Raw genomic sequence first — 26169 nt, 5'->3', positions numbered from 1 at the left:
GAACCTTGCGCGATATACGAAAAAAACTTTACGTCAAGAGTTACTTTGTAAATATGTATAGTTTTATATTTAATATACTTACCAGGATGCTCACAGCCAATATTTGGTGAAGAATCGTTCATCAAATATGTTTTTTAAACAGGTAAAGAGTGAATCCGGCGAACATTGCTAAATCCGTTGAGTAACTTACAAAAGGTCAATCTAGTGAAAATACGAAATTAAAATAAGGATATTTATTAACACAGGAAACGCGCGGCGTAGTACACCCACAAGCACAAACAATTACCGAATAAGAAGATTTATTAATTTAATAGCCAATTTTTAGTTCAAAGTTTACACTCAATACGGGTTTCACATCAAAACAACAAAAACACTCATACACGGTCAGCGAGCACAGTTTATTGTCCTACATTCGGCACTTTAAACGTATTAATGAGTTTCGAAACAAAATGTTTTATAATTTTATGCTTCAAGGCACAAAAATCCTTTTCTTTGACGTGCGACATGCGTGAATACGTCATGTGTTGTGACTTGTGAATAAGGAAATGTCGATATCGATAAAATTAATCATCATGAAATCTTATCATGAAATATCGATACAAGTAACTTAGATGGCTTATATTTGTTGTAAATAGCTGAGTAACTAGTAGTTTATTTTTGTTTTAACATATTTTAATTTTTCTATTTTTAAAATTTATACAAAATAAAAGGAAAGTGGAAAAAAACTTAAATAAAAGCTATAAATTATTGTTTCTGAATAATAATACTCAATATAAATCTCAGCCTAGCTGGAAAAAAGAAGTCGAAATCTTTTTTTTTAATATTAAAATGTAAAAAATAGTAATTCTTATTATTATAGAAAGATTTCAACTAAGCATTTGTATACAAATGAATTTTTACTAGTAATAATAAATACTAATTTATAAATAAATAAATATACTGCGAAAATGCACAATACACAATACATCACGCCATCTGACCCCAAAGACCCCAAAGTAGCTTGTGTAAGTATTATGGGTACTAAGATGATGATGACTGATGAAAAATTTACATAAATACTTATAATATACAGATAAACATGAATAAGAAATTTAAACATGAAAAAGATTCTTGTTCATCATACAAACATTTTCCGGTGGTGAGAATCGAACCCACGGCCTTGGATTCTGAAGGTTCGCTGCAAACTGCGACAATCAGCCGTCAAATTTAAAAAATAGCATGTGAGAATTTCCACGTAAGATCTATGCATTGAAAATTTGTTGTTGTTGGATGTGGAAGTCTCAAAAATGAAATAAAATGAAAAAACCTATTATTTTTTATACTCATTATTATCGACTAAAAACCGCCTCTCTTGGCCTCCCTAGTGAATAAATCATAGACACCGTTAGCATAGCAAATATTTATAACCTGTGCTCACAAATAAAATTTTCACAAAATTTGTAATTCTTTGTGTAATTATGTGTTATACTTTGCGAAGCATTTAATCAATTCTATAAATAAAATCCTATCTAAAATAAATATTTTAAACCAATAATTGAATTGAATTTCGAACATAACATTCGTTTGTTATTTATGGTAATTATCATATGACTGTCACAGTATGACAGGTGATAAAATTATTAAGTTCAAAACATTTATTTTACCACATAACAGAATACATGTTTGCATCTAGAACGATATAGAACCACCACAGGGAAGCCGATTACAGAACATACCAAGAATTGTATTGAAAAGAGTGGTAAACTATATTAAAAAATGGGATCCTTAATTATCAGAATAATAAACTGTAATTTTTTAATTTTTTTTGTTGAAAATTAAAATAAGAGAAATGAAAAACTGTAAAACGGAAAGTTGTCGATCGAATGTGAATGCCAGACCTATGCTTTACCAATCTCCACTTCAACATTTTTGTTTTTTCTGTAAGCTGAAAACAAAAAAAGAATGAAGTCAATAGCAAAAGTTGCTTTGCAGGCACCATGTATCTTGGTCAGAAGAAAAATTAAGACTAAGATAAAAACTAAACACTAAAAGATGGCAGATACTTGCTTTATATGCGACGATACAGTAACTGTGGATATAGATGAGCAAACCAGGGTGAAATACAGAGATGTTGTTGGTAAAAATGTAAGTAATTACTCATTCATACCAGAAAATTTGGTCTCACTGTCCGCTGAAAAACCTACGTAGCTCTATCGATAATTTCGATAGTGTTTTGATTTGTTTGTTTGTCTTTCCTTTACGCCCTTCTTCTTTCCCTGGTCTTGTCTCCCTACCTGGCCGGCCGGAACCTTCCTTTGTACGTAGTGCCACTGGTCACTCTAGCCAGCCCAGCTCACTCCAGAAGCTTAGCAGGCCGCCCAGCTCCTTTACGCTCTATCTAAGCAACCAATCTTTAATAATTTTTTGGCATAGGGTCTGTTGAAAACGTGGAGAGTAACATAGGCTAGGTTATCTCAGAAAATTATACGTTATATATTATATGTTATATTATTAACTCATATAACATAAAAAGAACGAAAATACATAGTTAGTATTTTCTGTGGAATGTATAGTTGAACTGTCTTGTGTGGAGCTGGAGTGTTTTATAATAGTGTGTGTATACCATCCTCCCTCAGGTGATTTCAATCAATTTGAGGATGTAATGGAAGATGTGCTTAAGCGATTGTGTATATCTACTTAAAATATAGTAGTATGAGGGGATTTCAATGTTTATATTTTATTACATAATACAAATACAACAAGGTTGCTAAACCTATTTAAATGCTTTAATTTTAATAATACTTTCAATGAACCTACTAGAATCACAGCAACTTCAGCATTGTGTTTAGATAATATATTTTTCAACTGTGATATCTTAGGTAAATCAATATTAAACAATTTATGGTCAGATCATTGTGGTCAACAAATAACTGTTTTTGGTAAAAATAGAAATAAACATATTGCTAAGTGCAGGCCGACAACTCAGAGTAAACTGACGCGATTTAAAGCTGAAATATCGGCCAAAATTCCTGCTCTCGTTTTTGAAAACTGTCATCCCGACAATCTTTATCGTACTTTCTTCAATGAAATAGAAAATGCACTTTTCCCACAGGTTTTGTAAAGAACTGTATAAATTAGGTGAAGGAACCTTGATGTGGTACGACAATTGTACAATATTTGTAGTTATTTTCGAATTTGAAATATAGAACTACACAAAGCGAAGAACCGTGGCAACGGGTAGTCTACAACAATTATACAAAATTTGTAGTTAATTTCAAATTTGAAATATAGAACTGTATAAAGCGAAGAGCTGTGGCAGCGGATAGTCTACAACAATTGTACAAAATTTGTTGTTATTTTCGAATTTGAAATATAGAACTGCACAAAGCAAAAAAACCGTGGCAACGGGTAGTCTACAACAATTGTACAACATTTGTAGTTGTTTTCGAATTTGAAATATAGAACTGCATTAAACGAAGAACCGTGACAACGGGTAGTCTACAACAATTATACAAAATTTGTAGAATTTTTTGAATTTGAAGTATAGATAATATTATTTTTTTTCCAGTTGATTCAAGATTGCCAGTTATGCTACTTATGCTGTCATGTATTGAATAAGCTCGCACTTTTTAAATATATATGTCTGCAGAAGACCTCGCAATATCCTGGCCTACTAAGGTAATTTTATTTTTCACAGCTTTATGAATAGAATAATTATTTATTTATTTAATTTTTTATTTATACATTTTATTTGTACACCACAAATGGTGGAAAAAAAAACAATGGTCACGCAAAGAAGAAACTTAAAAAGTAGTTTATAAAAGGCGGCCTTATCGCTTCCAGGCAACCTTAGGATTAGAAAAATTAGATTAGACCAATAATGGTAGTCTTGTCTCTTCCAAACCTGAGATCTTGGGTGAGGTTGAGAACTTTTATGGACAGTTGTACACCACAGTACAGACGCCTGTTGAAGATTTGGCTAAGGATCCTAGAGCCAAATTAACTCGACACTATACCGAAGATATCCCGGACGTCAGCCTATACGAGATTAGTGTGGTTCTCAAGCAGCTTAAGAATGGCAAGGCGCCGGATGTTGAGGGAATAACGGCAGAACTCCTGAAGGCAGGTGGAAAACCGATACTGAAAGTCCTTCAGCGATTGTTTGATTCCGTTATTCACCAAGGCACATCGCCAGAGGTATGGCACAGGAGTGTGGTGGTTTTGTTCTTCAAAAAAGGTGATAATACCTTGTTGAAGAATTACAGACCCATCTCGCTGCTGAGTCATATCTACAAGCTGTTTTCGAGAGTCATTCGAATCGTCTCGCTCGTAGGTTTGATGACTTTCAGCCTCCCGAACAAGCCGGTTTCCGTAAGGGCTTTAGTACCATAGACCACATTCATACGCTGCGGCAGGTTATACAGAAGACTGAAGAGTATAATCGGCCACTTTGCTTAGCGTTTGTGGACTATGAAAAAGCCTTTGATTCGGTGAAAACTTGGGCTGTGTTTAGGTCACTGCAGAGATGCCGAATTGACTACCGGTATATCCAAGTGTTGCAGTGTTTGTACAAAAACGCCACTATGTGGCGACACTCAGTTCGTATACTGGATCAGACTACGAGACCAATCCAATTGCAGCGAGGTGTGCGACAGGGAGATGTTATCTCCCCGATACTATTTACCGCTGCGTTGGAGGACGTCTTTAAGCTTCTGGATTGGAACGGACTTGGCATCAACATTAACGGCGAGTACATCACTCAACTTCGGTTTGCCGACGATGTAGTCACAATGGCAGAGACTCTGGGAGACCTAAATACGATGCTCAATGGCCTCAGCAGAGCTTCTCAACAGGTTGGCCTACGAATGAACATGAGCAAGACGAAGATTATGTCTAATGCTCATGTTCCGCTTCAACCAGTAATCGTTTAGAACACTGCACTCGAAATTGTTGACGAATACGTATACCTAGGACACACGATCCAGTTAGGTAGGTCCAATTTCGAGATGAAGGTGAACCGCCGAATCCAACTCGGATGGGCAGCGTTCGGGAAACTTCGTGCCATCTTTTCGTCAAAAATCCCTCAGTGCCTGAAGACGAAAGTCTTCGAACAGTGCGTGTTGCCAGTGATGACCTATGGCTTTGAAACATGGTCGTTAACTATGGGCATATACATAACCTATACATAACCGGGCACATAGTTCGGAGAAAGGATGGACGTTGGGGTCCCAAGGTGCTGGAATGGCAGCCCCGAACTGGTAAGCGCAGCGTTGGTCGGCCCCCAACGAGGTGGACAGACGACATTAAGCGCGTCGCAGGTAGCCGCTGGATCCAAGCGGCTCAGAACCGTGGAACTTGGAACTCCCTACAAAAGACCTATGTCCAGCAGTGGACGTCTATCGGTTGATGTGATGATGATAAACTAATATATACTATAACATTCGGTAAATACTTAAATATGAGTAAGAGTTAATCACTGTCGTCTTTATTGCTCAAGATAATTATGAAAATTAAGCATAATTTACATTATAAGAATAATTGTTAAGACACTTCACTTAACATTTATTCATTTTAAAGTCAACATCTGAGGATGCTCCGGTTTCGGAGCAAAACGTGCATAGAGGATGCATTGCAGAGGATCTGTTTGGTGTGGAGTATAAGGATTGAAGGAATTTTAAATTACACCACACGGTTTCTCCTGCTTTTCGCGGAGTATAGCAAATTAAGCTTAATTTTCATAATATCTCATGGAATTCCGATAGAAACGCCTGCTTCTATCCAATGAGTATAATATTTAACATGGGCAGCAGAATTCTATGTCCTACTACTACCAACCGAGCCCAGCGTTGGGATTTTGGGAAACAGGGACCGCGATCCATACACCCGTTACACAATATTTAAGATATTACAAACTTTAAGATAATACAGACTTATTACAGAATTTAAGATATTACAGACTTATTTGAAACTAAACTGAATTTGTGTTTTAGCAAAAAATATTATCCGATAAAGTTACAAAAAAGCGACCTCGAAATCCACATCCTATGTCCAGAGAAATGCTATGAATACAATCAAATACATAGCAACAAAAGCTACCAATTCAATCACAGCGATGACTCCAATGATTCTGTCGACACTCGATATGCCAATGACAGTGATAATGAAAATTTAAATCATCATAACGAAATCGTATACAATCATAATATAATAAATAATGACATTGAATACATAAATAGTGACAGACAAAATATAAACAGTGATAAAATAGTGATATCAGGATGTGACAATTTCTACGATAATATTAAAGAACATAATGCAATAGATGAGTTACATTGTGACGTAAAAAATGATAATAGAAATGATGATGAAGTTATAAAACTAACAGATATTGATACGGTTTTAAACGCAGATTTAAATGGTCAATCTATAGATTATAATATAGGAAATTATGATAAAATGAATGATTTAAATAATCAGGACAATAGAATAACAGGAACATCATTTACCGGTGTATCACCGGTAAATGATGATCATACAAACTTGTACGATGTTAAAATTGAAATCGATAACGAGAACTATTCAGGAGCAAATAAAAATGACAATTTTGAAAAAGAAATAGTGTTTAATGCTGAATCAAAAATGGAAGAAACCGCAGACGATAGCAAGGTTGTAAAGAAGAGCAAGAAGAAGTCGGATCGAGGTTTCAAGAGGATAATTTTGAATCTAGACAAGCAGAAGATTGAGTTAGAAGCGAATAGAAAGAAGAAGAGTTATATAGAAGCTGAATTTAAGTGTTACAATTGTGCACTGAGTTTCCTTTTCAAAGATACGTATCAAGCTCATATGATGAGACATGAAGAAGTAAGTTTGCATCATAAACAATAAAATATTGTCGTAGAAATATACATATACTAGCTGTTGCCCGCGACTTCGTCTGCGTTTGATTTAGTTTTTTGACGTGGCATTAAATTTAGTTGTAGATCTAAAAAAAATTAAAGTATTCAGTATCGCTCAGCCTTAAATGAGGGGTTTTCTGCTGTCCGCTGAGGAGTTCTGTCCTCTGTCTCCAACCACAGTTTGGGCCAAATTAAACACATATTATAACCCCTATAGTACAATAAAAATTAATTAATTCGTTAAAAGTTTGTTTGATTTATGGTGTAAAATCGTCAAACACTTTCATCCCCTCTCGCAAAGGAACCGAGCTTAATGTCGGGATAAAAAGTATCCTATATTACTTCTAGCACTTAACAGAATATGTGTACATTAATATATATTAATATATAATTTATTAAAGTTTACAATATTTAATAAAGAACATTCAATCTATACTCCTTTCACATTTGTTTTATAAATATAACCTAAAATGAACTATGTAAAACTAAATAAGATCTAAAACGTCTTCGAAACCACCGCAGTTCCTAAGATGAACGACTCGACTCGAACTCGAAAATTTATGACCATTTCTTGTAAGTCGACTGACTTACAAGAAATGGTCATAAATTAGTGACATCTGCATATCGTCTGCGAAAGGTGCAGAAGTCATTTGTGGGATTGAGTATACGCTTTTATAATATGATTCCTAACGTAATTTTGGACCTACCAATGCATAAGTTTAAAGAATATGTTAAAACACATTTATTACAGTGAGGTTACTATACAATTGATGAATTTCTTAATAACAAGGTTGCTTGGAAGCATCCAGCTCCGCTTTCAACTCCCACAATATAGAAAAATGAATGTTAAAATGTAAAATGTTAATTGTTGATGTTAGAAAAGGGCAACTGCTGAGTTTCTTGCCGGCTTCTTCTCGGTAGAATCTGCCTTCCGAACCGGTGGTAGAGTCACTACAAACAGACAGACTTGACGTTTCAAAAGTGCCTATATTAGGACTACTTGAAATAAATGAATTTTGAATTTCATGCTGGGATGATTTTAGATTGTAATCATTTTAACGATAGACATTTAGATACAAGAGTTGTCGAAATTGTTAACGTTGATTCTTAAAAGAATATTAAATGTAATTTAAAGTTTCTAATAATTCATAAAAATTTAACCATGAAATTACGTATCGGTAACTATGGGCCTCATAAGAAGGCTCATGAGACTCAGAGTCACTAAGCGGGCGATGGAGAGAGCTATGCTAGGAGTATCTCTACGCGATCAAATCAGAAATGAGGAGATCCGTAGGAGAACTAGAGTTACCGACATAGCTCAGCGAGTCGCGAAGCTGAAGTGGCAATGGGCGGAGCACATAGCTCGGAGAACCGATAGACGTTGGGGTCTTAAGGTGCTGGAATGGCGACCCCGCACCGGTAAACGCAGCGTAGGTCAGCCCCCAACGCGGTGGACATCAGGCGAGTCGCTGGGAGCCGCTGGAGGCAAGCGGACCAGGACCGTTTATTGTGGAACTCCCTACAGAAGACCTATGTCCAGCAGTGGACGTCCATTGGTTGAAATGATGACGAATGATGAATAAAATACAATTCATATGTCATGTCTAACGCGCCAAAGTAACTTATCACTTGTGTCGGATTTTTTTTTTTTTTTCTAGTCCAACGGTGAATATCAATGTGTTACATGCACGTTACGTTTCGCGACACCCGCCTTGCTGAGGATCCACGCGGCTAGTCACACCGAGCGATACTTGTGTCGCAAGTGTGGTGAGTGCCTGAGGCCGCGGGTCAAGAGACGCCACGCATGTCAGCAGCCAAGAGAGCCGCAGAGCGTCGCTTGCCATTTGTGCGGGAACTTGCTCAAGTAAGCTCATAACATCGTCAATAACCCATTGCCGGCCCACTGCATATGCATACCCTGGTAAGAAACCCAGTGGCGTTCACTGGGTTTCTTACCAGGGTATGCATACAGCAGGAAAATTGCATAAAACGGCAAAAATCCTCCTATTATACGAGTTATATATGAATTTAAGGGTATGCAGTGCTTTTGTGCATGTATGAAGTGCACGTGATGATTTCAATTTCAATTTATTCAACACAATACATAATGTTACGTTTATAATATAACTAGCTGACCCGCGCAACTTCGTCTGCACCAAATCGGTTATTACCGGTTTTAATATCTTATAAAAACCTAGAAGCAGTGCCACCTACCGGGTCCAGTTTTATTTCCAAACTATGTTATACTCGGGAAGCGGTGGTAGCCCAGTGGATGGGACCTCGACTTCACTTTCGGGGGGCCAAGTTCGAATTCCAGAACGCACCTCTCGTGCGTTTTAACCGACTTAAAAAAGGCTCTCAATTCGTCGGAATCTTTTTTTTTTTTGTATGTTACCCGATTACTCGAAGACGCCTGAACCGATTTGAAAAAGTCTTTTTTTGTTTTAAAGGGCATACTTTCCAGGTGGTACCATGTAAATTTCATTGAAATCGGTCAAGCTGTTATTAAAAAAATTGGTTGCCTGTAAAGTCGGTATACGGGCGAAAGTTTTACGTGACAACACTTTGAGTGGTAAAATAATTTTAATGTGAATATTCATTCGTATAGTAGGAAGAAGGATGAAATAATAGTAACAATTTAAAACATTTATTTATACAAAGAATTATATTTAAAACATTAATTTATACAAAGAATCTCGCACTGAATTTCATATTAACAAAATTTTATTTTTACCTTTACACATACATACGTATTTATATACAAATATACATACAATAACTTGCAATACATTTGCGTACAATGAAACAGCGTTTACTACAAAGGGACGCGTGCCTTTCACTCGCTCTCATTGTGAGCGCATAACGTGAGCGGAGCGTAACGCAGTTTCTTGAAGTGTCACCCGGCAAACCAATTTATAAGACGTTGTCACGTCAAAATCAACAACAATGTAACCCAAAGTAGCAAATTTTCGCCTACATAGTTCATTATTTGGCGTGCGCTGAGAAAAGTATTGGTGATACATAAAAAATATGTATATTCTTATATGGGAATATATCTAACTATCATATTTAGGTCACAATAGTAGCGTTTGTGTTCTAAAATTTAATTAGATCGCCGCGCCGGTAGAAACAAGTATTTTTTGCTTTTTAGTTTCTGGTTCTATTAATGTTTCTGGTAATTTATTTAATATGGCTAGTTTTATGTTTATTGGTTGTTGTTCTTATTTTTATGTTTTGTCATGTGTGTTAAAAATGAAAAAAAAACACATTATAAACAATTAAAATATCAGTTGCCCGAAGGCAAATCATCGTGGGGAAACCTGCATGCCTGAGAGTTCTACATAATGTTCTCAAAGGTGTGTTAAGTCCACCAATCATCAGTTCTCATTGTGACCCGTGCCCTGTAGTGAAATGAAATGAAATGAAATTTATTGTTAAAATATTAGTCATTTTACAATAGTGTTGGGAATCCTGAAGTAAGTTTTAAATTAAAACCTGTGTCTCAGGGTCCCCGCTCTTCTCCGTTTACATTTATCTATCTTAACATAGAAAAACAAAGTACCTATAATCTAACATGCTAATAATAGTGTGTGTGTGTGTGTGTGTGTGTGTGTGTGTGTGTGTGTGTATGTGTGTGTGTGTGTGTGAGTGGGGGTGTGTGTGCATTAGTGTGTGTGTGGTTGTGTGGTTGCGAGTCTCTAGAAACATACTTGACGTCTTTAAAAAATGCTTATCCTATGCCTACTTGAAATATATGCAATTGGAAGTTTGAATAATAAGTGCTTGCGTGTGTGTGTGTGTGTGTGTGTTTATCCACTAAATTTGCAAATTCAATAATTCTTCGGTATCTTCGTAATTTAACTTGTTTAGCCAAATAGCCTGTGGTGGACCAGTAATCGGTTGATATGATAAACATACGCGGCCCGCGGCATTTTTCTTGAATTTCTTTACCCATTACTTCTAAACGATAGGTCCAGTTTGATTAATATATATATATATATATATTCGATTGTACCCGAGTTTTGAATGGACAAATCATAACAAAGAAAAGAACGGCGTTTTCCGGAAAAAACTAAAAGTAAATTAAATGCACCTTATACAAAATTAGCACTGCACAAGCAAAGTCCATACGCAATGTCTATAAAAGTATTAAAAAAATACTAGAGCGATTTTTTTTATATTGAGTATCCCCGATAAAATCGCTTCCCCTACTTACTATACTATGGTTTTGGAAATTCATTGAATTATTTAATTTTAAAAATGGCAGCGCCCAAACTGGTTGTGCATAAATGAAAGTAGGTATATACCTACTTATATAAATTTATATAAAATATTGTATCACAAATGTTGTATTGTGCTGAATAAGAAATCGAAATATTTGGAGTGAAACGTTATTGTGTCCAGAGAATTTAAAGTGAAACGTCACTGTATCCAATGTATTTGATGTGAAACGTCACTATTTCCAATGTAGTAAAAGTGAAACGTCATTGTTTTAGTTATATGTATTTGAAGTGAAACATCACGGTGCTCATTGTATTTGTAGTAAAACGTCACTTTATTCCTCGTAGTTAAAGTGAAACGTCATTGCATCCAATGATTCAAAAGTTAAACGTCATTGTGTCCAATGAATATAAAGTGAAACGTCACTGTATCCAATGTATTAGATATGAAACGTCACTATTTCCAATTTAGTAAAAGTGGAACGTCATTTCATCCAATGTTTTAAAAGTTAAACGTCATTGTGTCCAATGAATATAAAGTGAAATGTCACTGTAGCCAATGTATTAAAAGTGAAACGTCACAGTATCCAAATGTATTAAAAGTGAAACGTCACTGTAGCCAATGTATTAAAAGTGAAACGTCAATGTAGCCAATTTTATAAATTTAAAATGCATATAAAAAATTCGCAACCGACAGGATTTGAACCTGCGACTCTCGGGCAATCGCGGCCTGAGCGCTTTCACCAATTAAGCTACGGCTCTTCTACCATCAATGCCGAATTAGTATATGCCTTTCACATCAGTCTTATAGCGACTGTAGCGTCATCTACGTTGCAGTTTCGATCTACTTTTTCAAAGGTCCATATTACAATGAGACACGTTTGAAACAATTGATAATTCCTCCCAAGTGTAGGTAAAAACACTAATAAAAGTGAAACGTCATTGTGTCCAGAGACGCAAACGGTCTCCAGCAGCATTTGAAGAGGGTGCACGCAAACAAAAGCAGCGGCCGAAGATACGCGTGTAACGTTTGCGGGGACAGCTACACGCGTCAAGGTGCCTTGAGAACGCATATGATGTGAGTATATCGTCAATGAATGAATGAATGAATGAATACACTTTTATTGTACACCACATAAACATAACAAATTAAAAAGTAAAAATTTAACAAAAGGTATACAATTTGGCGGCCTTATCGCTACATAGCGATCTCTTCCAGGCATCCAAATGCGTTAAAAACAGCTCAAGAAGAGAGGTAGGTGGTGCATTTAACTGTACTGTGTTGCAAATAAACATGCATAAACCTATATATACAAATATAATATGTACAAACAATCAATGTATAGATGCCGGATCCCAAGGTCCTTGGGATTGACGCGAGCTCGTCCGGAGTAATGCCAAGAGCCATTGCTGTATTCCGGTCTGCAGGACGTGGTCTCGCATCATATCAACCTATAGACGTCCACTGCTGGACATAAAAAAATAAATAAATATACTACGACGATACACACATCGCCATCAAATTCAAATTCAAATTCAAATCTTTATTTGCGTGATTGCAGGTTAACAAATTTGATCTTATACTAAAACATAACAAGTTACGTGCTACAATCTGCCATTCTATGGCATGAAAATTATAATAACACCTTAATTATAAAATTATTTTTCCAATTTATACAAAATGTCAGAATATTAAGGTATCAAAAATTATGAAATTAAATTACAATGTCAACTTAAAATTAAACAATGTAAAGTAAACCAAAATATAAACCTAGAAATACAATAATTAAAGCCTTTGATTTTAGATATTCGTCTGCTGAATAAAATTGATGAAGCATAAGCCATTCAATAATTTTAATCTTAAATTTAGGCAGAGGTATGTCAATTAAAGTATTTGGTAATTTGTTATAAATTGTTATTGCCATACAATACACATTTCTTTTATATAAAGTGAGGTTTACTTCTAGCCCCAAAGTAAGCGTAGCTTGTGTTATGGGTATTAAGAAGTTATGGGAATTTGTTCAGTGCTATTTGAGGGCTAAGGATGACAGACATGTTCGTGCCAGTCACTCGCATGCGTATGGAAATTCTTTTACAGTCAAGGTGGTTATACTCTGGAATGGATTTCCAAGAGACATAAGACAGTCTTAATCATTAAGCATCTTCAAAAGTCGTTTAAAAGAATATTATTTATCTACGGAGTCATAAACTAATATATTTGCTCTGTATGTATTTGTGTATCTTAATATATATAAATCTCTTGTCACGATGTTTGTCCGCGATGGACTCCTAAACTACTTAACCGATTTTAAATTAAATTGGCACACCGTGAGCAGTCTGTTCCTACTTAAGAGATAGAATAGTTTAGATTTTTAATTATAGTCGCAATTTTATTTTATTGCAAATTATTTTTCTATAATTAATTGACAGTCACATGTTATATATATATAATACTACTATACTAATTTAAGGCCTAGCGATACTGAATGCTTTAAAAATACAAAATCAAACGCAGACGAAGTCGCGGGCAACAGCTAGTATTTATATATATATACATTTATTTCTGTATTATTTGTATTTGTATTAGCTGTTTATGTATTATTGTTATATATAGTAGATGTAGTTTATGTTATGTATTTTTAAAATTGCACTATCCCGTCTCCATATTCCTTTTCTTCTTTCATTAAGGGTTGTCTGGAGGAGATCGCTTAAAGCGATAAGACCGCCTTTGCGCATTTTTATTCTTCTTATACAGGATGTTTGGTGCATCGTGTGCCAAATCGAATCTGATGATTGGAGGGGTCTTTGGCTATCTCTTCAGCCCTCGTAAAAAAATCTTGCTCAAACGGTTTTTTTTATACTGATTTTAAATTGTTTTTTTAAAAATTGTAAAAATTCTACATTTAAATTTTAATAAAAAATAAAGTTGTTAAGTATTAATTAATTTTCTTTTTAATCTTTAATTTGTAACGTTTTACGCTTCTTTTGAAACTAGAATTACACGCCAGCAACATCTAGTTTTTGTTTTACAGCCCCGCAAAGTTTTTTTTACGTAAAAAAATAAGCTTGAACGTCAACTTTCGGTTTTAATAAAAAAAAAACTAAAAGTGATCATGTTCTTCCAATTTTTTTAAAACATCTCTGGACTGTCCCCTTTCTAATGGTGTGCAATATGCCATGAAAAGTAATTAGTAACATCACTAATTTTCAAATTTTCTAAACTTGGTCGCAATTTTCTAATATTCAACAGGTGAAAGAAAAACAAGGGTTTGCGTAAATAACACTCACAATTCACAAGGCAGATGACATTTTCTGTCTCTTTCATAAAGTTATACGCCCGTTGTTCGTTTAAACAGGCAAAAATAGTTTTTTCACTCTAGTGAAGCGAAATCTATCTTCTATTCCTTTCTTGCATAGTGCAAACCTGTTTGAACCAATCGCGAACGGGCCCCGCGTCGCGTCGACACGGCGGCCATCTTATTTTTTAGTCGAGACATCACTGCCTCTGCTGCCTAACGTGTGTGCTAGCTTACTGTACTCCACGATTCTTTTATTTAGTTTTCGTTAAGTTTTGTTGTTTTTTGTTACGTTTTATTTACTTTTGGTGTTATTGTTAAACTTTGTTGACTTTTTTGTTGTTGCAATGACGACATACTCTAACGAGGAATATGCGGACATCATAATGGTTTATGGTGCAGCCCGTGGTGTCGCTCGTGCAGCGCAACGACTTTACCAGGAACGCTTTCCTGGTCGACGATTACCTGGCCGCAGAGTCTTCCAAGACACATACCGACGTTTACGCGAGACTGGGAGTGTCAATTTTCATGAACCAAGGGGACATGTTGTGCGACATAATGTTGAAGTGGACGAGAGAATACTGGCACTTTTTGAGGAAGACGACACAAGAAGCATTAGATATGTGGCGGCACAACTTGATATTTCAATATGGAAAGTGTGGAAAGTCCTTCGACAAAACGAAAAATATCCATTCCACGAGACTCCGGTTCAAGGTACGTAATTTAAAACCTTTGTTTGACGTTGCCTTTGTTTAGCAGGTATCCATAATCTTCTAGTGCAATTAATTACTGCTCAAGGGGAATTAAAAAGATTTTTGGTTGTTGCAGGTCTTGAGGGTGGCGACTTTGACAGACGAATGCACTTTTGTCGGTTTTTGTTACACACAGATGTGGATAATCCTGATTTTTTAAAAAGAATACTGTGGACTGACGAATCCAAATTTACCAGAGAAGGGATTCTTAACTTGCACAATTTACACCATTGGGCACCGAAACGGCAAAACCCACATGCCAAAAGACAGCAATCTTTTCAAAGACGGTTTAGTGTGAACGTTTGGGCAGGAGTGATTGGGAATCAGGTAATTGGACCGCACTACCTGCCTGATAACTTAAATGGCGATAATTATTTAGAGTTCCTGCAAAATGATCTGCCGGAATTATTGGCCGAGGTGCCCGTGTTTAATGAAGATGTGCCCATAGTATTTCAAAATGACGGCTGTCCCGCGCATTGGCGTTTAACTGTGAGGGAATACCTCGATAATGTGTTCCCCAATTCGTGGATTGGGCGCGATGGGCCTATTGCATGGCCTCCACGTTCCCCAGACTTAACTCCGTTAGATTTTTATGTCTGGGGACGTGCCAAAGAGCTAGTATACGCCACAGAAGTCCCAACGAGGGAGGTACTAATACAACGCATAGAAGCGGCCTTCGGTACAATTAAGAACGAAATACGGCTTCGGACTACAACTGTAACAATACGTCAAAGATGTCGGGCCTGCATTCGAAACAGGGGTGAACAATTTGAGCAGAATTTGTAAAAATTATGAAATAAATGTTTCAAATGCAATGTATTATTTTTATTTCAAGTAAAACCTACGAAATTTAAAAATTTTACCTGCTTGTGAGTTTTATTTACGCAAAAACTTGTTTTTCTTTCATCTGTTGAATATTAGAAAATTGTGACTAAGTTTAGAAAATTTGAAAATTAGTGATGTTACTAATTACTTTTCATGGCATATTGCACACCATTAGAAAGGGGACAGTCCAGAGATGTTTTAAAAAAATTGGAAGAACATGATCACTTTTAGTTTTTTTTTTATTAAAACCGAAAGTTGACGTTCAAGCTTATTTTTTTACGTAAAAAAAACTTTGCGGGGCTGTAAAACAAAAACTAGATGTTGCTGGCGTGTAATTCTAGTTTCAAAAGAAGCGTAAAACGTTACAAATTAAAGATTAAAAAGAAAATTAATTAATACTTAACAACTTTATTTTTTATTAAAATTTAAATGTAGAATTTTTACAATTTTTAAAAAAACAATTTAAAATCAGTATAAAAAAAACCGTTTGAGCAAGATTTTTTTACGAGGGCTGAAGAGATAGCCAAAGACCCCTCCAATCATCAGATTCGATTTGGCACACGATGCACCAAACATCCGGTATTTATGTTTTCAATTTATATTATAAATTGTGTGCAATAAAGAATTTATCTATCTTATCTATCTAAGATGACTGATGAATATTTTTATGAATAACATGCACAAATAATAAAAAGCGAGCAATTTTTTGATACTCTCTACAAAAAAAATCTATTATAGTGTAAAAGAATAACTTAGTGACAGCAATATACCTACTTAGTTAGCTTTTATAACATTTGTAATTGTATTATTTGCCTAATTAATTTAAAATGACATTATTACTTATTTCTGATTATTGTATTTTTATTCTTTAAATGGTAATGTAATTTATATTTTTATTTTTTTATTTTTATAAACATTTTTACACTGTCTGTGACAGTCGATTGTGAAGGGTCTGTTTAATGAAATGTGCCCACAATTTGGCAAATAAATAAATATTATTATTACTATTATAAATACTTATAATATACATATAAACACCCAGACACTGAAAAACATTAATGCTCATCACACAAACATTTTCCAGCTGTGGGAATCGAACCAACGGCCTTGGACTTGGAAAGCAGGGTCGCTGCCCACTGCGCCAATCGGCCGTCAAATGTGGTTGCCGGTTCTTAAATATCTTCCAAATGATAATGTGAGCAGTGAGATGGTGATAACAAAAAGAACACCCGGCTAAGTTTGTTGTGGGCTTCTTCTTAGAGCAAGGCGTTTGGAACACTCGTAGCTTTAGTTTTAGGTTTACGAATGTAGTTATCGCCATCACTACTCACTGCTTTGTATAGTATGTATACATTTTACATGTAATGTACGCATTAAAAGTGCCATCTATGTGCTTATTTGAATAAAGAAATTTTCGACTTTGACTTTGACACAAAGGTCTGATTATTAAAATTAAACTGAACTTGCTGTACTCCGCGATAATCAGGAGAATCTGTATGGTGTGACTTATAATTTCTTCAATCCGTATACTCCACACCGAACAGATCTTCGGCGATGTACCCTCTACGCACGTTTCGCTCTGAAACCGGAGCATCCTCAGGAGATGACGACTTTACAATGAATAACTGCAGTCTTAGCAATCGCATCAAGTGCGAAACGAACGTAGAGGGTACATTGCCGAATATCTGTTCGGCGTGGAGTATAAAGATTGAAGAAATTATAAATTACACCATATATATATTCTCCTGCTTTTCGCGGCGTATAGCGAATTAAGCTTAATTTTCATAATATATCATGGATTTTTCCAAAGTAACGCCTGCTTGTATCCAATATTCAAAAATCGGATGTTTGTCTGTTTGTTCCAGAAAACACATAAACCGCAAATTCCACTGCGACCAGTGTCCAGGTACCTACAGCAGTCCGTACACATTGACGCAGCACAAGAAAACCCACGACGCCGGCGGTGTGACGCACTACTGTGACACGTGCGGGGCGGGCTACGCCTCCAGAAAAAGTTTACTGGCCCATATGAGAAACACAAGCAACCATTCTACAACGACGTGAGTTGAAATGTATTTTTTTAAAAATATATATGGATATATATATTTTCACTCTTGATTTGAAGTTTATGAATATTATTATTTGTATTTTAAGTTTGTGAGTTATTCGTGAGTTGTTTGTGAGTCGGTCTTTTAAGTGGCAGGTTCCGAGTTTGATTCCCAGCAAGCGCGATTCAGGAATGTATAATTTCAAAATTTCCTTTGGTATGGCTAGTTCCCTATAGCATAGCCTATATATCTATGTGCCTTTTTGAATAAAGAAATATATGACTCGACTCATACAACGTGTAAATTAAACCGAAATAATACTTAGGTGGCTTCAGAGGTACATTATTTACTGTCTCTGAGACTTATCTGTGAAAGCCGAAAACCTTATAGTTTTTGCGTAAACCACTGTTTTCGCTGAAAGAAATCGGATACAGCCCTAACATGACATGCAAGAGTAAAATCATGTGACTCCTGTCTCTTCATAAGGTACGCGTCGCGTAGCGTAGGTACTATGCGAGTGTCGGTCTTTTATCTTTTATAGGGTTGTCATAATTCGTTGGTAGGGAAAAATAAATATGCTTCTTTGGATTTAATATTTTTACAGGGTGATTCGTTATGAAATATACTTACGCAATCTTCAACAGTATTTCGTAATTTCGTTGCACGTTGTATGAATTTTGTCCCCAGATACGAATGCCCCATTTGCAGTCGCGTTTGCCCCAACCAGAAGTCCCTCGCATCCCACATCCAGTGTGTCCACTCAACACGCAAGGACTTCACATGTTCGCTTTGCCCCGCTCGCTACAGCAACCGGAAGTCGCTCGTGCGACACGCAGTCGCGCATACTACACAGAAACCGGCCAGAATTGTGGTTTGTCACTTGTGCGGGACCAATTTCAAGGTGAATTCATTAAAATTTTGCTACAATCTCTACTAATTATAACATTACTAACTAGTCGTAAATTGAAAATAAATGAATAAAATAAAATAATAATTCCTTACTTCGTTTTCCTTTTTATGAGTATGCATCTGTAATATTGTGTATAAGTTTTATTATATACTAGCTGTTGCCCGCGACTTCGTCTGCGCTTGATTTTGTTTTTTTATGTGGCATTACATTTAGTTGTAGTTCTAAAAAAAATTTAAGTATTCAGTATCGCTGAGCCTTAAATGAGGGGTTTGCTACTGTCCGCTGAGGAGTTATCTCCAACCACATTCAGATCTACACAGAGTATGGGCAAAACTAAACACATATAATAACCTCTATAGAACAAAATTAATTATTTAAATCGGTTATAATTAGTCGGAGCTATGGTGTAAAATCGTCAAACACTTTCATCCCCTTTCCCAAAGGAACCGCGCTTAATGTCGGGTTCAAAAGTACCCTATATTACTTCTAATACTTCCAAAAATATTTGTACAGTGTTTCATGAGGATCGGTTAAGTAGTTTTTGCGTGAAAGCGTAACAAACAAACATACATTGACCTTTATAATATTAGTAGGGATTTACCTTAGATTTTATTGCCCCAGATTGATAATTCCCAGATATATGGGATTATAGTAATGATAGGTCGAACACACATACTCAAATCAAATTTCACCATATTATATTGAACTTAGATTTTATTGCCCCAGATTGATAATCCCCAGATCCGTTTGCCCCAAACCATTTTAACTCGCACGTTCGTTCATTTATTTTATTAATATTAAATTTATTTATTTCCAGGATAATAGCAAGCTGAATAGACATCTTCGGGAAGTATGCAAGAAGTCGAAAGAAGAACAGCTTTTAGCTATGTACGATTAAAAATACTTACTGTATTTATTTATTTATTTACTTGCATCCATCCCTTAAGGTACTCGTGAGGTTCTGTCAGGGCGTAGCGATAAGAAACAGTTTGACCCTTATAAATAAATAAATATACTACAACAATTCACACATCGCCATCTAGCCCCAAAGTAAGCGTAGCTTATGTTATGGGTACTAAGATAACTGATGAATATTTTTATGAATAATATACATAAATACTTATAATGTACAGATAAACACCCAGACACTGAAAAACACTTATGTTCACCACACAAACATTTTTCATTTGTGGGAATCGAACCCACGGCCTTGGACTCAGAAACCAGGGTCGCTGCCCACTGCGCCAGTCGGCCGTCCTTTATGATTTATGTCTTCGGATTCTAATTGGAGTTAATAGATATATATATATCAGATGTCAGAATAATTAGTTCTTTATTAAAGATCGTCAAGTCTAATAAGTCTAATAAATAGCCAATTAGCGCAGTTTGCAGCGTCACTGCTTTCTGAGTCCAAGGCCGTGGGTTCGATTCCCACAACTGGATAATGTTTGTGTGATGAACATGAATGTTTTTCAGTGTCCGGGTGTTCATCTGTATAAAGTATATATGTGTAATATTCATCAGTCATCTTAGTACCCATAACACAAGCTACGCTTACTTTGGGGCTAGATGGTGATGGTGTATTGTCGTAGTTTATTTATTTAAAAATAAAAAAAAAAATGTTTTGTATTTTGTCTGTGTGTATAATATATTGATATTTATATAACTTTAACAATGTCATCAAATAAAAAAAGATCTGTAACTATTGACTTGATTTTTTTTTTCATAGTCAAGTTAGGTTAATTTAAATATAATATATTTTTATTTTCATAGCAAAAGGGGCATAAATGGGGGATTTTATGGTGGGGGGGGGGCTTAGAAAGTAGGAAATATGCTGATGGGGTAATTAATCTAACGATAGTGATTTTTTTCCTACCAGATGACGCCACAGTCACTATAAGTCAGATACGGCATATACTAATTTCGGCTTCGGCGGTTGTTTGGCACAGAATGAAGAACATACAGAACCCTCATTCAACCATTATTGCATGCAGTAAAGTCAGTGGCGTGCACTTCATACATGCTCAAAAGCACTGCCTACTATAAAATGTATACATAACTCGTATACGAGAAGGATTTTCACCGTTTTATGCAATTTTCCTGCTGTATGCATACCCTGGTAAGAAACCCAGTGCACGCCACTGAGTGCAGTCCGTCCAAAAACAGTGAAAACGCCCAGCGCACGTCACACACGCGTAATGTTGCTAGCTCACAAACTTTTCCCATTTTCAACTGCTAAAAAAAGTGAAGTTACTACTACTGCCTTTTCAAGAAACACTTCTAAAGTGGAATGGTTTTGGATGCTTCAATATTAGAAGTGTACACGGTTTCTGCATTTTCTTAATTCTGTTATACATTTGTATACATTTAAAATTTATGTAATAAAAACAAATCGATTTATTTAAATATTAACTTTATTTAATTTTGCAATAAATTGAAGCACTGTAAGGCGGCGAACGAAACTAAACTGTAACCGTCGATAGCTTGCACAATCATTTTGTTCAACGCCTCACTGCACTTCGTTAAGACGCATTTTTTCTTTACACTACCCTCAATAACTTCACTTTTGGTCAAATTCCACTTTCTCCTCCAGATTTCGGTTAGTGAACTCCTTTTTAACACCCTCTCATCGTCCTGGGAGTTTTGGACACTCATTTGACTGTTTTCACTCGTTCTTTTCACTCTTTTCAATAAAACTTCCAATATATGGAATATGTGGCATAAATTTTCGGTTCTTGCTATGTCTTTCAGTTCGAAAACGTCGTCGGTTAAATCGGTGTTAGTTTTGTCTAATATAACAATTATTTTCGCTATTGTATAATGGATTATATGTTTCGATCTGTTCAGTTGTAGTAAACGATATATAGTGTCATCTGTTTTCAGTAACTGGAATAAACAAACATACATACAGTGTTAGGTGCGATATAGGTTACTGTCTGGTTATCACCGTACCGGCGAAGACATGCCGCCGAAAGATTTAGTGTTCCAGTACGAAAAATTTATTTTTAACGCTACATCGTGGGCATAGAATAAACAACATACAGAATCCTCATTCAGCCATTATTGCATACAGTGTGTCCAAAATTCAAAATGCATTTATTTCAAGTAGGCCTCATATAAGCACTTTTGAAACGTCAAGTCTGTCTGCTTGTAGTGACTCAACCACCGGTTCGGAAGGCCGAGAAGAAACCGGCAAGAAACTCGGCAGTTGGTAGGTCCAAAATTACCTTAGGAATCATATTATAAAAGCGTATACTCAATCCCACAAATGACTTCTGTACCGTTCGCAGACGACATGCAGATGTCACTAATTTATGTCAATTTCTTGTAAGACAGTTTATATCCACTTTTTGTTTATATAGATTAATATGTTGTCTTGCAAATACTATATTATTATAAATATATTGTGATGCTACAGTAAGTATACCTATTTCTTTAAACTTCTCACGGAGGGATTCGATATAGGATACGCGAATCCCGCGTGATTTAAGTTTATATATTGATCGAACTTGACGGTTCGGAAGGCAGGTTCTACCGGCAACAAGTCGAAGTCAGAGAAAACGCCCCGAGCAGGTTGCGCTTCACAAACGCGGAATGTTGCTAGCTCACAAACTTTTCCTCATTTTATGGTAAACGTTTGAAACCTTAGAGGTAAAATAATAACAATCATTTGCTAAATGAATAAAGTAACTAACCGCCTGTTCATAAAACACTACTAAATACGAGTGGTTTTTGATGCTTCAATATTAGGTGTGTACACGGATTCTGCATGTTCTTAATTTTATGCTTACAACAACATTGACTCTTTTGTAAATTTGCTAAGCTATGAAACTTTGGATTTAAAGGTAAAGTCAGTCAGTCAGTCAGTCAGTAGGTGTACGGAGAGGCGTGCATAGAGGGTATGCAGATGATATAAAATGAAGAAAATCTCCAGTACGAGTTATAAATACTCAAGGGTAGGCTTTTTATAACTCTTACAATGCCTATCCATAATTTTTTTATATAATCTGCAGTACGAATACTGGAAATTTTCTTAATTTTATAACATCGCATACCCTGTGCATACCCTCTATGCACGCCACTGAGTAGTTCTACGGAAATTTTGACGTTTTGCCCTCCATAAAATAAATAAATATACTACAACAATACACTCATCGCCATCTAGCCCCAAAGTAAGCGTAGCTTGTGTTATGGGTACTAAGATGACTGATGAATATTTTTCTGAATAATACAAATAAATATAAACATATAAACACCCAGACACTGAAACACATTAATGTTAATGACACAAAGATCGTCCAGTTGTGGGAATCGAACCCACGGCCTTTGACCCAGAAAGCAGAGTCGCTGCCCACTGCGCCAATCGGCCGTCAAATAGGGATTTATATAAGAACCTTCTGATATTATCAGGTAATTAGATAACCAATTTTGCTAAAACTAAAAGGTAAAAGGTACTGGCAGATTTCAGAATTAAAAAAAAAAAAAAATACTGTAATTACTCCATTAAATACTCCATTGTTAACTTCATAGACTTCATTGAGTAATGCGTTCACTTTATCAAGCAAATCTTCCAGAAATTTCGGATATTTCTCTTCCTCGTGCAATTTATCTATTAGTTTACCTAGAATCTAAATGAAGGATATGTGTCTTAATATAGGTTTAAGGTTACGGGTTATGGGCGCCCGAGATTAAATTTGTCTTATAGGTTAATATATTATGAAAATTAAGCTTAATTTGCTATACTCCGCGAACAGCAGCAGAATCTGTATGGTGTAATTTATAATTTCTTCAATCCTTATACTCCACGCCAAACAGATCCTCGGCAATGTACCCTCTACGCACGTTACGCTCCTGTGTTATATTAACCAAAATGAAAAAAAAAATACCTAAAATCTGTAAAAATAACACTATTTGTTCAACATTGAGTAATTCAAGCTTAAATTACTGTGATAAGTGAGTTAACCGAAAGGTCTTGGGCGCCCAAGACGTTTGAGTTTTGTCTTCTAGTTTACTTAATATGTTGGCCTGAATCTAAAATTTTATTAGGGTTTCCATCATGGGGGGGTAATTCAAGTTTTAATTACAAGCGCTCGGATAAATGTGTTATCCAAAGTGTTTAGGGGCGCCTAAGTCAAGTAAGTCTAATAATGCTGTACATTGTTAAACATGGGCACAATTGACAATTGCGTTAAAGGTGCCGCGATAAATAAGTGTAGCAAGGGGTTTTAGGGGCGCCCAAGACCGTGAAAATCGCAACAAGTTTGCCTATAATCTGAAAAATGAGTACATTATGGTTGCATAAATCTAATAACGTAGTAGAATTTTTAATATGGGGGTAGTTCTAGTTTTAAGTTTATGGTGCCCAGATACATAAATGTAGTGATAGGTTTGGGGGCGCCCAAGACGTGGCAATTTATTTACACCACTAGTTTCTTAAAAAGGGTATTTCAATGTGTGGGCCACATTTAATAATGTAAAAGAATGTTCAACAGTGAGGTAATTCAAGTTTTAATTAAAGGATAAATGAGTGTAACCATGGGTTTAGGGGCGCCCAAGACGAGGCAATTTGTCTCCTAGTACTACTGTAGCACCTAGAATCTAAAAAAAATAAGCATATTTGATGAGTGGCCTAAATTTAAAAACGTAATCAATAGTTTAACATAGGGTTAGATAAAGTTTTAAGTTACAGGTTTAGGGGCGCCCTAGTCGAAGACAGCATTACTCCCTCGTTGATTACAATTATGTTTTAGGTCCCAACATGGGAGTAATTTAAGTTTGAAGTTACGGCTGCCGTTATTGTATAGAAGCAGGCGTTACTTTGCGGAAATCCATGATATATTATCAAAATTAAGCTTAATTTGCTATATTTATGTGTCGCCTTTTATAAAAGGCGACATATTTGGCGAATTTTTCACTTAACAATTATTCATTGTAAAGTCAACATCTCCTGATGATGCTCCGGTTTCGGAGCGAAACATGCGTAGAGGGTGTATTGCCGAGGATCTGTGTGGTGTGGAGTATAAGGATTGAAGAAATTATAAATTACACCACATAGATTCTCCTGCTTTTCGCGGAGTATAGCAAATTAAGCTTAATTTTGATAATTACGGCTGCCGTTATTACTACAATGCTTAATTCTGCCGCCAAGCAGCATTTTTGTGTTCCGGTCTAAAGGGCGTGGTTGCTGGCTCATGAGGCTTAACACCTACGTCTCAGGTTGATGGACACAGGACGGCAGTTTGTGCCGTTCATGCCCTGCGAAGTGTTGCCAGAGGGTTTTCTCAGCAGCTAAAGATGAAGGCAAATAACTCACTCTAGATATTTCATCAGCAATTTCCGTAGTGCCACCTGCTAACTGACTGACTGTAATGAAACTCAGTAAACTGTGCGCTGATTCGTTTATCCACACCTCGGAGTGTTGGGAGACTAAAACAACAGAAACAAAAAAAAAAAACGTGTTTGGACTTATGTACCCGCGTTAGAAGTTATACTTCTTTGGCGTATCTTTTCAAATTTTTCATCTTACCACGTTTGTAACTTAACTAACAATAGAAAAAGGGTATTTAATACATTGGAAGTTTTATCATAACGCATTATCTAGTTATCTCATTATAGGACCACCAAATATCACTGAACATTAAAATTTGATATTTTTGTAAAATTGAATCAATTGAATCACCGGAACGAGCCCGCAGACTTTGACAATTGAAAGTGTACACTGTCAAACCTTATAGCTAACATCAGGGTGCGGGTTTTTTGTGACGGTGTGCGCGCGCATCGTAAAAAGCGAGCTGGCGGGCGATGTATTCCCCTCTCACTCGGTTTCGCAACTACCTTCATCCTGTTACATCGTGTAACAATGCGCGCGCGCATTTCGTTACATCGTATAATTTCACTCCCATGATTTTTTCCTAACGCCGTTAAAGAAGTATAACTTCAAAGACTTGTGAATAAAAAAATCTTACCACTTTTATAAGAACTTCTGGGTTGAGAACTTCTGAAACCGGAATCCAAAGAATTGCTAACTTCGCTGAATCTCCTTTCTCTTTTATTCAGGTAACTCTTAATTCTATTCAATTCTTCCAAAGTTTTGAAAGACACTGTTTCCAATTGAGTATCTGCTTCGTTATCAGAGAAGTCATTTTCGCTTGGAATATCCATCAGGGGGTTATCATTTGAAATACATTCTTTCGTCATTTTCTTTGGATGGGAAACATCTGCTGTCGTTCCATCATCGGGTAAA

At 35.9% G+C, this 26169-nt stretch overlaps 1 protein-coding gene across 1 annotated transcript; it reads left to right on the top strand.

Annotated features, from left to right (window-relative positions):
* Window positions 1-1603: 1603 nt before the first annotated feature.
* Window positions 1604-19838, top strand: LOC120635809 (zinc finger protein 813-like). Its single transcript, XM_039906971.1, has 8 exons — window positions 1604-2124; window positions 3548-3657; window positions 5970-6840; window positions 8534-8739; window positions 12048-12173; window positions 17834-18028; window positions 18704-18917; window positions 19744-19838. The coding sequence occupies exons 1-8, from the start codon at window positions 2032-2034 to the stop codon at window positions 19822-19824; spliced, it is 1896 nt and encodes a 631-aa protein (XP_039762905.1). The 5' UTR covers window positions 1604-2031; the 3' UTR covers window positions 19825-19838.
* Window positions 19839-26169: the final 6331 nt, after the last annotated feature.

The sequence above is a fragment of the Pararge aegeria genome, chromosome 27 (genome assembly GCF_905163445.1).
Source record: "Pararge aegeria chromosome 27, ilParAegt1.1, whole genome shotgun sequence".
Classification (NCBI taxonomy): Eukaryota; Metazoa; Arthropoda; class Insecta; order Lepidoptera; family Nymphalidae; genus Pararge; species Pararge aegeria.
The sequence above is the reverse complement of the archived record's forward strand: the minus strand, read 5'-3'. Positions and strand labels throughout refer to the sequence as shown.

Coding starts and splice junctions, on each gene's coding strand:
- LOC120635809 (XM_039906971.1), top strand. CDS start 2,032: ATGGCAGATACTTGCTTTATATGCGACGATACAGTAACTGTGGATATA. Junction 2,125..3,547: donor GAGATGTTGTTGGTAAAAAT/GTAAGTAATTAC, acceptor TTTTTTTTCCAG/TTGATTCAAGATTGCCAGTT. Junction 18,029..18,703: donor AGCAACCATTCTACAACGAC/GTGAGTTGAAAT, acceptor TTTTGTCCCCAG/ATACGAATGCCCCATTTGCA.